Source organism: Antedon mediterranea, chromosome 6 (assembly GCF_964355755.1).
Source record: "Antedon mediterranea chromosome 6, ecAntMedi1.1, whole genome shotgun sequence".
NCBI lineage: Eukaryota > Metazoa > Echinodermata > Crinoidea > Comatulida > Antedonidae > Antedon > Antedon mediterranea.
In genome coordinates, this window is record NC_092675.1 from 3,669,390 (window position 1) to 3,686,317 (window position 16,928).

The 16,928-nt window shown below is 31.4% G+C and overlaps 1 protein-coding gene across 1 annotated transcript in view; it reads right to left on the reverse strand.

Annotated features, from left to right (window-relative positions):
* Nucleotides 1–13,733, reverse strand: part of LOC140052012 (ADAMTS-like protein 1) — a 44,381-nt gene extending 30,648 nt beyond the window's left edge. The window contains exon 1 of the mRNA XM_072097384.1: nt 13,484–13,733. Coding sequence (XP_071953485.1) covers nt 13,484–13,645 — 162 coding nt within the window. The 5' untranslated portion in view covers nt 13,646–13,733. The remainder of the gene's footprint in view (nt 1–13,483) is intronic.
* Nucleotides 13,734–16,928: the final 3,195 nt, after the last annotated feature.

A 16,928-nucleotide genomic window follows, 5' to 3' on the forward strand; every position in this document is an offset into this window, starting at 1 on the left:
GTGTTCAACCAATACCAAAACACCAACCCTATGTGTTCAACCAATACCGAAACACCAACCCTATGTGTTCAACCAATACCAAAACACCAACCCTATGTGTTCAACCAATACCGAAACACCAACCCTATGTGTTCAACCAATACCGAAACACCAACCCTATGTGTTCAACCAATACCAAAACACCAACCCTATGTGTTCAACCAATACCGAAACACCAACCCTATGTGTTCAACCAATACCGAAACACCAACCCTATGTGTTCAACCAATACCAAAACACCAACCCTATGTGTTCAACCAATACCGAAACACTATTTAAACTCCATTATGTGTTCAACCAATAACGAAACACCAACCCTATGTGTTCAACCAATACCAAAACATCATTTAAACTCTATTATGTGTTCAACCAATACCGAAACACCAACCCTATGTGTTCAACCAATAACGAAACACCAACCCTATGTGTTCAACCAATACCAAAACACCAACCCTATGTGTTCAACCAATACCAAAACACCAACCCTATGTGTTCAACCAATACCAAAACACCAACCCTATGTGTTCAACCAATACCGAAACACTATTTAAACTCCATTATGTGTTCAACCAATAACGAAACACCAACCCTATGTGTTCAACCAATACCAAAACATCATTTAAACTCTATTATGTGTTCAACCAATACCGAAACACCAACCCTATGTGTTCAACCAATAACGAAACACCAACCCTATGTGTTCAACCAATACCAAAACATCATTTAAACTCTATTATGTGTTCAACCAATACCGAAACACCAACCCTATGTGTTCAACCAATACCAAAACACCAACCCTATGTGTTCAACCAATACCAAAACATCATTTAAACTCTATTATGTGTTCAACCAATACCGAAACACCAACCCTATGTGTTCAACCAATAACGAAACACCAACCCTATGTGTTCAACCAATACCGAAACATATTTAAACTCCATTATGTGTTCAACCAATAACGAAACACCAACCCTATGTGTTCAACCAATACCAAAACATCATTTAAACTCTATTATGTGTTCAACCAATAACGAAACACCAACCCTATGTGTTCAACCAATACCGAAACACCATATAAACTCCATTATGTGTTCAACACCAGTTCTCGTTGGGTTTGTTTGCATTCTGGATGGGAGACGGTCTAGAATAGTGGCGGGTGCTGCATATACTAGAGAGTGATGGTGTAGTGATAATATCGGGCTAGCATGTGATAGGCATGGGTTCAAGCCTATCTGTATCATGTACTAACTGTATTTTTAGGCAAGATGCTCTACTCTCATCCCTCGTCCTTCGGATGGAACGTAAAGCCGTTAGTCATATGTACATAGAAATACCCATAGTACCACTACATTAAAAAAATGTCATTATTTATGATTTAGTAAACTAACAAATATCTTTGATTATGATTTCTTTATGCTATTATTATTGTCAAGGTCACGAATATATAAAAGCTAACTAGTTGAATTGAATTGACATAGTAATTATGATGGATACATTTAATATTAAAAGGAAATTGGATTACAAAAAAATGTTTAAAGAATATCCAACAATTTACTACATTTTTTATATTGACTTCTAAACCAGGAAATAACTTTTTACATGCATTTTTTTTAAAGTTTAAATCATTTATATTAAGGATAAAGAGCAGAACAAAAATAAAATTATAATCAAAATGTACTGTATATAGTTAATGCTTTTAATTGTTTTTATATATATCAAATATGTTTATAGTAATGTAGTTTCAATTGTTATTTTTAGACGCATATTTAGGCGAAAACAGGCTTTACCTCCCACCCCCCCCCCCCCCTAAAATGTTACTTTTTAAAATAACATAATGACTATTTTTATTTTTCTGCAACCTGAGAGAGCGTTTAAACTCTATTAATTAAAAATCTTCTGTTTTTGCTTGATATTTCATGAAGCAATAAATATCTTTATTTCACAATCTGTTTATATTGTTTCAAAGTTGACACATCATTATCAGCATGACCAAGCACATTGGCACAGATGATCCTAGACGAGGGAATTACAACTAGCAAGCGTGTCAGAAACAAAAACAAATCAAATGCAATTTTCCTGTTTTAATAACCATGCAAGCTCGAAGGTAACTGCGGCAGGAAGTGTTTGTTGAGGCAGGTGTCATAGCAGGCTGATTCACCTGAGCAACCTAAGGCGAGGGCTAAGATGTAGGCCATGCATGTAACAGTCCTACAGGTAAATATAGGCCACACATGCTCTTTATGAATATTTCAAATATTTTAATTTAAAACGAATATTGATTATTTAGATTAACTTTGATAAAATACTTTTTTTTTTACTTTTTTAATTTTGCTATATTTAAAATCAAAATTAACCACTAAGAAATATGGAAATGTTAATTTCCTAACTTTCATAATTTACAAAAATTTTGAGTCACAAAATTTTGAAAATGAAAAATTGTATAGATGGCCTTTGCCACCAGAAATATCAAAGTCCTTAATAGACAAATAAAACATCGCAAAAAAATGAGTCAAGTTGTTTAATTTTTAAAATAAGTATGTTGGTTATTTGTGTTAATTCTCATTTATATTGGGACATTATTCAACTTAGAAACATACTAGGAGTGCATACAGAAAAGCTGATCATAATATATTTGGTATATTTGCATGGATGCATGATGAACAACAGTTGTAACAGCTCTTTGCACATGGGCATAGATTTGGAGAATAGTGTTGAAACCAATGTGTACCCTGAATTCAGAATAAACAGGATAATGTCACTCTTCTGACTGTGAATGACTAAACGAAGTCTGTTAAGAATAGGTGAAATTGCCCACCTATTTAATCTCAATCAACACCTAAAAACAATCTTTTAAAGATGAAAAGTCAATTTTCTACTTGTCTGGATTTGCATCATCTGATGATACGTGAATGCGACATTAAACATGCATCTTCATTTGAAAAGTTACTTTCCAGACCCTATTCAGCCCAAATTTAATGAAGCGTGTTTAAAAAATAGGAAACCCCTTCCAAAATTAATAAAATTTGATATTATCAAGCTGTTGGAAAATTGTTGATTTGTCCGATGGATTTAAGCATCTTTCAACAATCTAGTTACCTTAGAATACATCAAGTGTCATTGGCCTTAATTTAAAAAAAATGTGTATATTCATGATTTTTTATGAACTGCTTCTGCATGCTGTTTTTTTCTACTAGCAAATTATTTGAATTTAGGTACAGTAAGGTAAAGGCGAGTCCCGTTATTAATTTTGAATGTAGCGAAATAAGCTGTTAGGAGCTCATGTTGTACTAAGCCTCGGCACTATATGGTAGGTTACAATTCTATTCCATGTTGCCTTATTTTTCAACCAGGCACTAATTTGCTAACTGATTAGATTTGGAGTTGTTCTTATCAAGAACTTAAACCAGTGTCCTAATCACACCGTTACCACAAATCCTCTTATGAACATGCATAAGCCTAATTACCCATTATGCACACTTGAATATAATTAGACTACCTGGTTAATTAAAATATCACATGCCATTCAGTATTAGTTCTACTGCACGTAAGAGACATTTAATGGTACTATTACATTCAGCTAATATTGTAAACATTCTGTGCCCTGTGAAGCTGTGACTGTTAGTAGTTTGTTTGTAGCGTGCATCATCTCTAAACGTTCTACTCTGAGTGCTGCCTTTTTTAACAACATTTATTGAAGATAAAAGTAGTTGATAAATTGTTTTCGAAAGTTAAAAATGTATTGTCCCTTTGACTAACTTAAAAAAAAAATTGTTTTTTCAATATTTAAAAAAAAAGTGGGTCATTTTTAAGTATCATAATAGTTTATATTAACGTTCACCAAAAATAATTTAACCGAAATACGGACGTTTTTTTGTTCAAAAAATAACTTTGACTTCCAGTCAAAGTTTTCGATCAAAACATATCTCATAATGCAACGCGCTTGTTTGCCTCGCGATCTGTGTGGAAACACCTTCTCAACCATGACAGTTGTGAACAATCCTAATTAGCATCATGCATAATGCATACTTATGGTTTGAAATCTTTGTTTACTTTCGCTCGTCACAATTTTCCAGACGAAATGTAATCAAATTAATTTACCTGTTAATTACGTACACTTGTTGTTTTTGCCTCGAATTTTCGACTTAAAGTGAATAACTTTAATATTACTTTGATATGGCCAATTTAAATTTAAAATATTTTTTTTTGTATTTTTTGTGTTTTAAGGGACAATACATCTTTAATTACTTTAGAACAGAAGGTTATAAAACAAATAATAACTGTAATGTTATTGACTGTGCTACTTAACTAAAGCTCTGTCTACTCGTGAAATATTCTTCCCATTCAACAAACACAAAACATTCAGTTATGCATATGCCTACTACTACTAGTGTAATGAATGACATTTTGATGTTTAGCCACCAAGCTATCTCAGTTGGTAGTCAACGCCTAAAAGAAGCCTTTCAGAATCTACTGACCATTAAAACAACAGTTCTTGATACACTGCATTTTAGGCCGAGATCAGTGGATGAAATACTTCATATCAAATTAGATTATAGGACCACCCTCTGGGAAAGATTTTACAAAGGTTCAAGAATAGTTACAAGATGATGATACTGTTACGTACATTTTGATGTCTTCCAACATATGCGAGGAAATGATATGATTGAATAATAAAACTAGATGTGTCCTACAGATGAGACAGTATCTTTTACATTTACATAAAGCGCCTATGTATTTTAATATAATCTGAAAATATTATTTCCTTTAAACGTGAACTTAAAGAATTTATTTCCAGCTAATATTGTTCGTATTGTGTATATATATATTTTATCTGTCAACGATTTTAATTCTATATGAATTTTATAACCATTGTAAATTTTTAGGCCTATATTATGTCATTTGAATATTCAATATTTTATGTGTTTTACTGTATGTATGTTTTATCGAGGGCCCTAAATGATCAGTTCCATTAGGAACTGGATAGGCTACCCTCGGTAAAGATGGTAATAAATAAATAAATAAATTCTCTGCAACTTGATGTGTATGATGGCTGGTTTGTGAAAAGTGGATGTTCTAATATAGGCCTACTGTATAGCATAAACAATTTGGGGAATTAGAAGATACACGAACAAGTGTGAATCACATCAGTATTAAGAAGGGCTGCACTCAGCTATAATACAAAAATTATTAATAACAAATCACATTTCAATATTCTTGCCATTTGATTGGATGTCATTGGGAATTACAATTCATTCATAACTCCTACTACATATACACTTGATTTGTGTTATAAAATGAATATTTTGTACTTGGACTAAATACAGTAATTTCATTCATTAAAACATTATTACTATAATATACCATTTAATTCACAAGAAACACTCTCTATGCAACTCCTAAACATTCATTATGTATTTATCAGCTACAGTATGAACCTCAAAAGAAGCATGGGCTTCTCTTTGGATGGACGTCTCCTTTTTGAGATGGCCTTCTTTTCGAAATGAATGCTGTAGATCTTCTTTTTTTTTTTTTTAATATGATGGCATTTCAAGATGGGCTTCTTTTTTAGATTACTTTTGCAAACCAATGAGGTGAGCTTGTTTTCAAGGTTTTATTGTATTTGAATTGCATGTAAAAAGATCAAAGAATTTTGAGGAGCAGTTAGTTTTATTGAAACTGACAAATATTTTGTGAATCATTTCACTGTCAATTGCCATAATTAAAGCAATGTGTTTGCACTCACATATTTGTCTTATTTACTGGCTTACTTTACCAACACTTCACCACTAATTTTGGATTTGAATACTGACCCTGGAGAATACTAATAATTGTTAATAACTTCAAGATGAGTTAAATAGACAACATTAATTAACTGGGACGTTATCTATTTACTTTGAAATGAACCTATTTAAAAACTTCCGAAAAACAATTCCTGATGTTGATATTTTAAATTGGCACAAATTATTTACAGATGACAATGGTTACGTTTTTTTAATCGGAAGACATTAAAATGCTTTTATTTGTTTTGTTTATTATAATATTAGGGCACAGAACCTTTGATGTGAAATGTGGCTTCCTATATTAGTGTTTCTCCCACCTGTTACTGTCATTTATTTATAGAAATAATATTCCTCCAACTATTGTACTATTGAGAGATGAAATTAAATCTGAAACATAACCAATTTTCCAAATTTGAAAAAAGTAGTTTGGTAATTATTTAGGTAATTAGGCATTAGTATGGTAATGTAAATATTAACTGGGGCCGATTGACTATCTTTGTCGGGGAGAAAAATATGATATAAGAATAAAACAATAATATTATAGTATATATAGTACTTGTCGTTTTCTTTATTTATTCTCTATAATAATATATTCAAAATGCAACAGAAGTTGAAATTCTTATGAGTTTACAACAAAAAACAATAAATCACTATAAAAAAAACATGAAACGATATGCCTATACGAAAAACTAAACAAGCATGCAAAAATATGATATATTTACTACAAAAACATTTTTATAAATCAAAATATTAGTTTAGATGCTCCTATATAATTAAATGTCATTCTTCTTGTCTGAATGTCAAAGGTTAACTAGATCCACACGCTTCATACAGTACCAAGGAGATTTAGATCAAGACAAGCCAATCCCAGGTAATCATGATAAAGATGATAATCCTAAATGATGACAGCTGCATTGAATGACTTAATAAAACAACCAGCTGATGAAACCATCAAATCTTTATTATCATGTTTATCTATTTTTCATACGCCTCCAAGATCATAAATGAACAGATGATGAACCCTACATTTTTGTAGAAAGATTGTAAAGTCTGACAGTACACTAAATAATCATTGTGTCATGGTTGGAATAAAAATACATTGCATGCTTACTGAGAGTTGTTTATAAATATTAGTTATTCATTTTAATAAAAATGCTATTTACACTTTTACTTGGAACATTAAAGCATCGATCGCACTGGACTTAATTTGGTCAAATTAATTGCTGGCTAAATTGATCAGAAAAAGTTCAATCCCAACACTGGCTACAATTCCCTCAGGATTAAATTAATAAAGTCTAATGGTTAGTTTTACTGACAACTGCCTGCCCAGGATAACTGACCATAGTCTCGGTAAAAGTAACCATGCCGGGTAAAAAGTCCAATCCGAACGCGAGTCTCAGGTACACATACAACCTTCAGTCAAATTTTGGTCAAACTTACTGCATGAAATTATCCCAGTGCAAATAATGGTAAAATTTAACGATGGCCAATTGGGTAAATTACCTTGATTATATTTAACCTTTTGCAAGTTCAGTGTGAACAACTGGGTTGGTAAAACCGGTCATAAGACAATACAGTATATCCAGATCAATCCTTTCCATGACAAACTATTATGCATTGTTTTTTCTAAACTTGCCCCTCTAACCAATATGTTCTTTGCTTTGTTTGTTATTTCAATTGATATTTTATCTTAATTATTGGGTGATTTCAACATCATGATGAGTTAAAAATATACAGTACATATATATAAAGTACAGTTGATTTATATTATAGTCAATAGGAATGGGATAAATATTATTCCATCTTTTCAACTAGTCTTAAATCATCACCTGATTTAATATACTTCACCTTTGTTTGTCTCTTGTCATCAAATATCACAATTCTTTTATCAAAGCTTTACCTAATATCAATAATAAATGACATTTATCGATTGAAAAAGTACTGTGTAAATCATAGATACTGAAAATTTTCTTTACTACCGACTATAAGTTATTGGGAGTTGATTAGACAGATGGTTTTGCTCATTTGTACTGTATTTGGATTTTAAAAGTTATTTTGTATGAAAACATTGTATTAAAAACTGTTTTTTGGATCACAAACAAATGTTAAAACAGATTATCGAGAACAGAAATAAGCTACTATAAAAGTATAAAAGAGGTTAATACAATTAAGTCATGCAAACAGGGCAGAGACTCAAAATGATAACTAACGTAATATCTATTAAATAATATCATTTAATTAGTATAAAAAAATAATTAATATAAAATATTTGTTATCAAATTTAGATCTAAAGTAATATGGCAATATAATAATAATTTCTTGGTGAAAGTCTGAAAACCAACACCACAGACATACATTAGTAGTGATGTGACTCAAACTGGTGTATTGTATTAGTTGACGTACAGCCTTAATTTGTGGTTCATCTAAATTGATTTGTTTTTTGAGCTACAGTAATGTATGACTATAAGTCTTAACACTTTTGGCTAAAATGTACAAACAGAAGCCAAATTCAGTAAAACATGGCTTGGATACCTTACAAGTTTTATGATCATTTTCTAAAGTACAAAGGACTTTTAGTGGTATAGGTCTGTTTTAAGTAGAACTAAAGAAGCCTATTAAGATGGAATTACCAACAATGTTTGTTTTTATTTTCAACGTTTAGAGATAATTTGCCATATAATCCTGTCAAATTACTACAATCAAAACAATCAATGGAAAGATCAAAAGTAGTAGTGATGCTGCAAGAGGGTAGTTAAATCAACGGCTGTATTTCTGATGAACAACATCCACTTTTAGTTAAGAGGGTTCCATTATTTTTAAAATACAACATTTTTAAATACAGATTTGCACATGGCCTGAGATGTCAGATTGAATGGGAAGTGAACATTATTAAGCTCTGCCTACTGTACACTAATCAAACTAGTTTGACAAAAAAAGTGCGATGTGCCCAAATATGGTAGTGATATGCCCAATTATAGAAGTATATATGACATCATCATGTCCATATATGGGCACATCACATATGACATCATCATGTCCATATATGGGCACATCACATTTTTTGTCACATCAAGTTTGATAGTGTTGACAGAGCTTTAGTCTCAGGGTTAGTGAAAGAAGAAATATTATTCTGAGATCTGAGAGCACAAAAGTCCTATTTTGAAACTCAATTTTAACAAAAATAAATACATGGATTAAATGTTAGCTCCATTGCCTTCATCCGAAGGTTAAAAATTAAGCAACCATTGTTTTTGAAGATCGTCATTGACAACACAACTGACAAGTTTACATATGTCATTCAACACATTAGTAAAATCATTTTCAAAAGGGTAATCATGTTTCAACATACTTTGGCGCCTTAAGAGAAGAGGAAGGCGGGTGTAATAGTGTGTACTGCTCTCTGATAACATCATCACATTGCACCGATTCTCGGTACTGTACCTCAATTTATTTTTTAGCATTAAAGGAAAATTCTGTGATACAGCATCACATGTGTCACATGTGATACCTGTATCATAGGCTCTAACCTAACCATCTATTACCATATATAGACACAAAATTTGATAAACAACAATTATAATTAAAAAAGGTTTTTGCCTATTTGACAAATCAGTGTTTTATAAAAATTACAATACAATTCAAATGGCATCATTTTTCCATTGTTGAAGAATCAAGAAGTCACTACATTGTCATTGTTTTCCAGAGACACTTGTCTGAAGATGTGATAGACTTGGGATTCTCATTCATGTCCTGAAGGTGAATTACGATCAAGAGTAAGTTTTTTTTTATCATACCGAATCAAATTGAATAGCTGATGAATAACGTGAATAATTCTGAATAATTCAGTGGAAAAAATTAACACATGGGTTTGTACAATATCTCCACTTCATTGCTTCAAATGAAACCACATGATATCTGATGTAGGAAAAATCAGCAGATTGTTAACATTTTTGTTGAATTAGAATTTATTATTATTAATATGGGAATTTTAATTTATGTTAGACAGAAATTTTTTAACACGGAATAGAACAATTATAGACAGCGCAGGTTTATATTCAGCCTAGCCTTGCGTCGCGAGTACCAAAATGTTCATTGTAACAAGAATGAGAATAACAAAATGGCACTCTCGCAAAACGAAATTGTACTTTCGGATATAACAAATTGACTCAAAATAAAATTGCACTCTTGATGACATAAGTGTTCATTGGAGTAGTTTACTTAATTATATCATGTGACAATCTTCTAATCAAATCATTGCTTTAATTGTGCACTGTTATCTTTTATAAAGTCAAAAATGTATAAAGGCATTGCATTGGTATGAAGTCTGAAGCCTACATTCTGCAAATGTAGTCTTGAAAGTATAAATGAAAACCAGCTATAATACAAAACAAAAATATCATATTACAAATTTTTCAAACTTCATGGAAAGTCAACACAAATTTTGTTAGTCAAATCTTTTCTGAGATATAAAAAATGTCGGCTAAATTGAAAGAAAAATTAGTTATGGGAACAGAATCTATTTAAGCAGGTGAATAACCTGTCAAGTTGCCACTCTCAATTTTGTAATGGAATGTGAACACTGAATGTAATTTATTGTCGAAATAGAGGAACTACTAAATATAGCCAAGCATCACTTTTTTTTGTACTACTTCGATTCACTTGGTTTAAAAAGGACAGGGATATAATGGTGTAGTATGTGCCAAAAACCCATCAACATCCTTCCTTTATGACCTTTTTATGTCACTCAGTCTTGTTTTTCCCTCTCAAAAAACTGCTGTACCGAATGAGGGTTGAAAAGTTATTAGTGAAAATAAAGGTGGGAGTGGGAATTAGGTGGAAGCTTTACCAAGCAAAGATTAAGTGTTACTTGTTTTTAGCGCTGTTTTCTGTGTGTGAATTTACCTCATCTTTTACCCGGGTAAGTTGAGGACAAATTGCTCCATGAAAACCGTTTTGAAAATCGATTTAGACAAGACTACCATTAAGTGGGTTTTTAAAACATTTTTTTTGTATTTGTGTGTCAGTAGAAAAACAATTTGTTTTTCATCCAAGCAGAAATAAGCCCATAGTTTGTAAGTTCCATCTCTACTACGCTCTACTTAACTTTCTATTGTATGGTTCATAAATGGTGACCTGTTATTTCATAGGAAAGTGAGAACCAATTTTAAAAGGTTTAAAAACCTTTTCCTTACATCATACAGGAAACAATTATATAACTTAATATTACATTTATAATCATTAAAAGCACAATTGAAAATACCCAATATTCATGTATATTTTTCGCAGAAAATGTAATGGAACTTTTATGTAAAAAAAAATGATTATTCATTCACTTCAAAGAACCTAAATTATCTTTCTTCAAAGGACCTATAACAAGAATCGAAAGAAGTTAAAAGTATATTCATTGAAATGGAAGAAAATCAATAGTTCTTTTCAGAACATGGTGTATCAAAAACTTTGTATCTTGAAACAAGAATATCCTGTTCATCAAATATGTGTAAACATTTCAAAAGGCATTGCGAGATAGAATAGAACCAATGGGTTCTGAAAATATAAATCTGTAAATATAAATAATTTCATAATCAAGGTTTTCTACTTTTTTTCATAAAAGTGCTGAGTAACTATATAAGTTACAAGAACTGACAGTTCATAGGAAAGTAGGCCAATGACATGAACAGCCTAATCGTAGGGTTAAATAATTTTAAATAAAATGGACGCCATACACTGTAAATTTAACACCACATTATAATGTTTCCTGGGAGGTAACTATGAAAGCACACCAATTAGTTCCTGGTTTTGGATCAATGCGTTTTTTGCATGGTTTTTATATTCTACATTTTCAGAGCAATCAACTAATTGTTCCAATATTGTTTTTTTGTTTAAAAAAACGAAAATTTAATGTATGTGCTTCTAAAATATTTGTTTATAAAATACAATTATGTTTTTAAACCAAATTCTAGCTGAATTAAGAATATCAATGAAACTTCTCTGTTAAGATGTAATATATCAATTATCATTATTTTTTATGAATGTCATTGATTTTGTGTCAACTTTTTTTAAATTAAGTTTTTTTAAACTGAAATGAAATTGTGATTATTCTTGATGTTTTTTATGAGTGCTATTGATTCTTTGTAATCTTTTTTTATTAATTCTTTTTAACTGAAATAAAATTGGGATGTTTGATTTGTCTTTAAATAAATATACCTTGATATCAAAGATGTTATACCATACTAAATTTTACAGAACTCTACATAAATAATAACATTCGACAAAAAAAAATTACCTAAACCAAAAAAATATAACTTTAGTAATAAAAAAAATGTTTTCTGGATAAGGAAATAAAAAAATATTAATTTAATATTACTTTGTATAAGATTACATATATAAAAGTGCAAAGCCACCATAACAATTGCAATGCCACCAACCATTAGCAATAAGTGTCAAATAATTCAGTGATAAATTAGCAATAAATCACAGTTTTTACCTCCAAGTTCTTAACTTAAATCATAAAATTTGTCAACTAAATCTTACTGCCTTTTCATCAATTTCTTTTTTATACTGGTACATTTTGATTTACTATTGACTATTGACTACTATACTATATATTTACATACCATACTAAAAAAAAAGGCAAATAACATGCTACTTTTTATAAATGAAGACGTTTAATAAGTCCAGATGTCATCAAAATTGAGAATTGCTCTATCTTGGTGAATCATTTTCCATTTTGTATAGTTACAAAAAAAAGGTGGCATTGAAACAGAAGAAGATGAGACTAAACGTTGATATCTTTGAAATTTTATGATTAGATCTCATAAGATATTAGAAGAATAAGAAATAAAATAAAAACAGATAAAGGCTAAAATACATGGAGCATATTACAGTAACTGTTGCAAATCAAGATCTAAATGTGCATTTGTGGGCAACATGAACTGTCCAAAAACAAACACAGAGTACAACATAATCTTTGGAAGATTTTAAAATGTTCTATTCTTTAAGAAATATTCATAGTAGCTTTATGAAGTTCTTGGTTTGTTTCATATTGAATTGAATTGATCACTTCAGAAAAAATATTCCATATATATATACACAACAAAAATTAATACAAAACTTTTTCCCGATTAGTGAAGAGATTTGAATATCGTAACAGATAGTTTGTAGAATTTTCACTATTCACAACTCTTAATCTAAAACCATAGACGCACTTGTGTACATGCTTGTAGAAAGATGGAATTCTCCTCGTGGCAAGCATTGTTAACAATATAATTATATTTTACTATATCAAAAAAATATCTAAATACTCTATTGAACATCCAGGTTTACTAAATTTGTTTGGCTTTTTAAATAAGCAATGGCGTATCATTAACAAGGTTCACCAAGTGTTGTATACTTTTTTAGCTATTTTTTCTCTAACTTGCAATATACTTGTGATTGTATATCCTGAATGAAAAATTGTGGGTGTAAAAGAGGAAGATTGAACAAGACATTCACATCTCAACTTTAGCTACAAAAACAAATTTGTTATGATGAAAAATATGTAAAGCTTGATGTTTCAAACCTCAGACTATTAATTAAATCTGAAGGTCATAATCTTTGCAAATCTAATGAATGTACTGTAACATCTAGATAATTTAACTGAAAATTAAAAGCAGAATGTTACTTACTGGTGTTGAATTATTTGAACGAAGTGCTGCTAACCATCTCAATGTGTTATCCTTCCTAGCTTCAACATGGTTAAACGGAACCTGTAACACCAAGCACACAAATACCATAAGTAGAAAATGACGCCATCCAGCCATCCCAAACATGTTCATAATAACATACATACAATACTGTTTTACACTTGACGGCGGTATCAACGAACGTGTAGAAATAGCTTATGTTAACGACAACTAAAACTTTATCCTCTCATCATTAAAAATGTGGTTATCAGAATACTCAAATGTCGTTTTAATCTGTAGGCCTAATTCAAGTTCTGCAACACTGACGTAATTCCTTTGTTGTATAACTCCATGGCAAACTACTAAGAAATTTCATGCTAAATTGACCACTACTTCTTATGGCATGTGTTTCATTTCATGAGATAAAAAAATCAGTATTTTTATTACAAAATCCTCAAGTTGAGTGCATTGTAATACATCTGGACGGTATGCCTACTAATAAAGGGTGAACGGTACATCATCCTGTTCTTTGAAGGAAGCAAAATGTTGTATAATGTCCAGTTCAGTTAAGTAGAACCAAAATTTACAGACTCTCAATACACCAACTGTCTGTCAGTGAAACCAAAGTATTTGTTGAAACACCAGCAAGAGTAATTTAAATATATCTCATCACCTAAAGTTTGACTTATACTGAAGGTTATGTTTTGCCTATAAAGCATCCCATAATGACATCAAGGCAATGTTTTTAACGTTTGAGAATAATATCCAAGTTACAAATTAATTGCAGACAAATTGCATAATTTGTGGGATTGCACTCCCTGTCCTCTTGACAATTAGAGGAAGTGAACTTGTGATGTGTTTGTTTTTAAATAATTTTTACGATTATAACTTTAATTTGTTGTTCTTTCTTTGTACAACAGAATTATTACCATAAATTACCCATATTTCTGGATTTTTGAAAATAATTTTTATAAGGCCACTTTACTGATAATGGTTAAATACACCCGACACTATATAGAAGAGGATCACCAAAATTTTAAAATATAAAGCACCACCAACCAATTAAAGATTGATCGAGATCAACGCTCCTCATTTCAACAGCTATGAACTATATTTTAATATCTATTTTTTACTTTTGATTAATAATATTATGTTGTTAGCTGTAAGTGCTTAGAGTTCGGTCAGCGGAACGCAATTGATTGGTCAAGTAAAAATCGCGCATTTATGCACATTTTCATAAACTTGTGTACAAATTTGAATACCGATTCATTTGAATGGTTGTTTGCATTAGTGGTGTGGTATTGCAACTAGGGATCTGGTGATTTCTGCTGGCAATTCACTTCCAGTGTCAGAACCCTAACCAGTGTTTCAGAGAGACACAATGTCCAATTTATTGCTTAGTGTACCTACCTCTTTTGGGCCAACAACACCAGCCTGGCCCTTACTGACCAACTAGCCCTATCCTCCATACTGATTGGCACTTGATAGGTAGTTGAAGCTAGCTTTAGACATGCAGAACAGATAAAAATTATCCAATCAGATCCGATGTTTTAGGAATGTACTGTACACGAGTAAATCTAAATTTGTAATTTCAAAGTGAAATCTATAAATAAATCGGTCTAAATCATAATGTACAAATAATACTAGCACATAAATGTGTTAGTAACAAAATTGAAGAGTAACTTGTAAATGTAATTCATTATTTTATTTTATTTTTATTTTATTTTATTTAATCGAAACCAACAGCGATAATTACCGCCACTAACAGGTTTGATACAAACAAAGCCAGGACTGTTTAAAGCACCTTGATTGGTCCTAACATTGATCAAGGGCTTCTCTCGTCCAGTGCCCACCTTGACCAGAGGTCTGAGGCCTAACATGTGTCAATGAAAGCCCAAATTATCAACAATACAAATGAGAGCAAACTTTTTAGAACAAATAATTGAGCAGCTTATTGCAATTGGACAAGACGGATAGGAATAGTTAATTGTTTAATAAGCTTTTAAATTTATAATAATTTAAACATTTATTTTCTGTTGTTGTGACGTGTTGTCTTTTGCATGACGCACAATGATTTACATATTTTCAATGTGTTAATTCGAGATATTTGTAAAAGGGTTTTTAGTTCCGACCAGGCGATTTTTTTTCCGTACGATAGTTCCTCTATCAGTTCGTTTCGGCCTCAATCGACTCTCTTCGGCAAGCCAGCTCACCGATGCGTAATATAACGTATACAAACCAGGGAGTTGGCAAGTGTCTGTAGGTGGTTTATATTCGGTAAAATTAGGTGTAATCAACCCGGAAATAAACGTAGTTCAAATTTTCAACAACAAGAAAAGCGCTATTTCAATCAATTGAATGATCCGATCTCATGTGGGGAATGTCGCCCCTGGTTGTATTTTTGCCGCGAATTTTCAACAAAGAAATTGCGCATTAAATACACTATTGAAATTCTTCTGCGCATACAATGAATATTTATGATTTTTTTGTTCAATTCAATGACGTCATTCTACGAATTTTAAGCGATAGAGGGCCGGCAATTAAGCGGCGGCGATCATGTGTTTCAATGGGCCGTGAGTGAGTAGCCTGAGGCAAATAAGAGCAGCCAAAGCCTAGCGGTCTATTTGATACTAGCAAAGAATATATATCACAAGAATGAGTAATCCGCGATTTTCCCTGTAACAGTAATATTGTCCATGTGGTAGGGCGCCGCCATAAGTGTGGATGTATCTGGGATGTATACAACTTTTTGTGACGGTTTCAATAATCAAAGGCTAGACCATCGGTAGTATTTTCATGATAAAAAATGTTATCAACTACATGCCAACATCATGTTAAATACTATTTGGATATTTAATTGTTCGTTTTATGCAATTTATTTAGTAAAATCTGCCGTATAAACAGTTTGCTTTATCAACCGGGCGCTACGATAGCGTGTTGCTGTTTACGCGTTTTCACGAACGATAGTTTAATAATATTCCTATATTTATCTTGTTTCTGGTAAAACAAATAAATGTTAATGATATTTAACATTTTGTCCTATTGATAACATGTATTTTATACTAATTTATATCATAAAAACAATACTTAATTTACCGGGCGTAGAGTAGTACACGGCAATGGTAAAGAATAGGCCGTGCTGAGTAACGATTCGTTGATTTTGGTGTTGCTGTGTTAGGCTTTTTTTGTGAACTAACTTAGCATGTTAGTAAATAATTGTCTGTAAAAGTGAATGTACACTAGTTTGTTAATAAATATGTATTATAAAATAGTTTACAATTGCAAAATATATTATCATAATTCTATTTAATGTGACATGTATAATATCTATTAAATCAAGTTTTATTTAGTATGTATACATCCGCCCTTATGAGGGCGGGCATCACTCTCTGGAGCTCTCTGTTACAAATTTCTCATGCAAAAATCGCGGAATACTCATTCTTGTGAT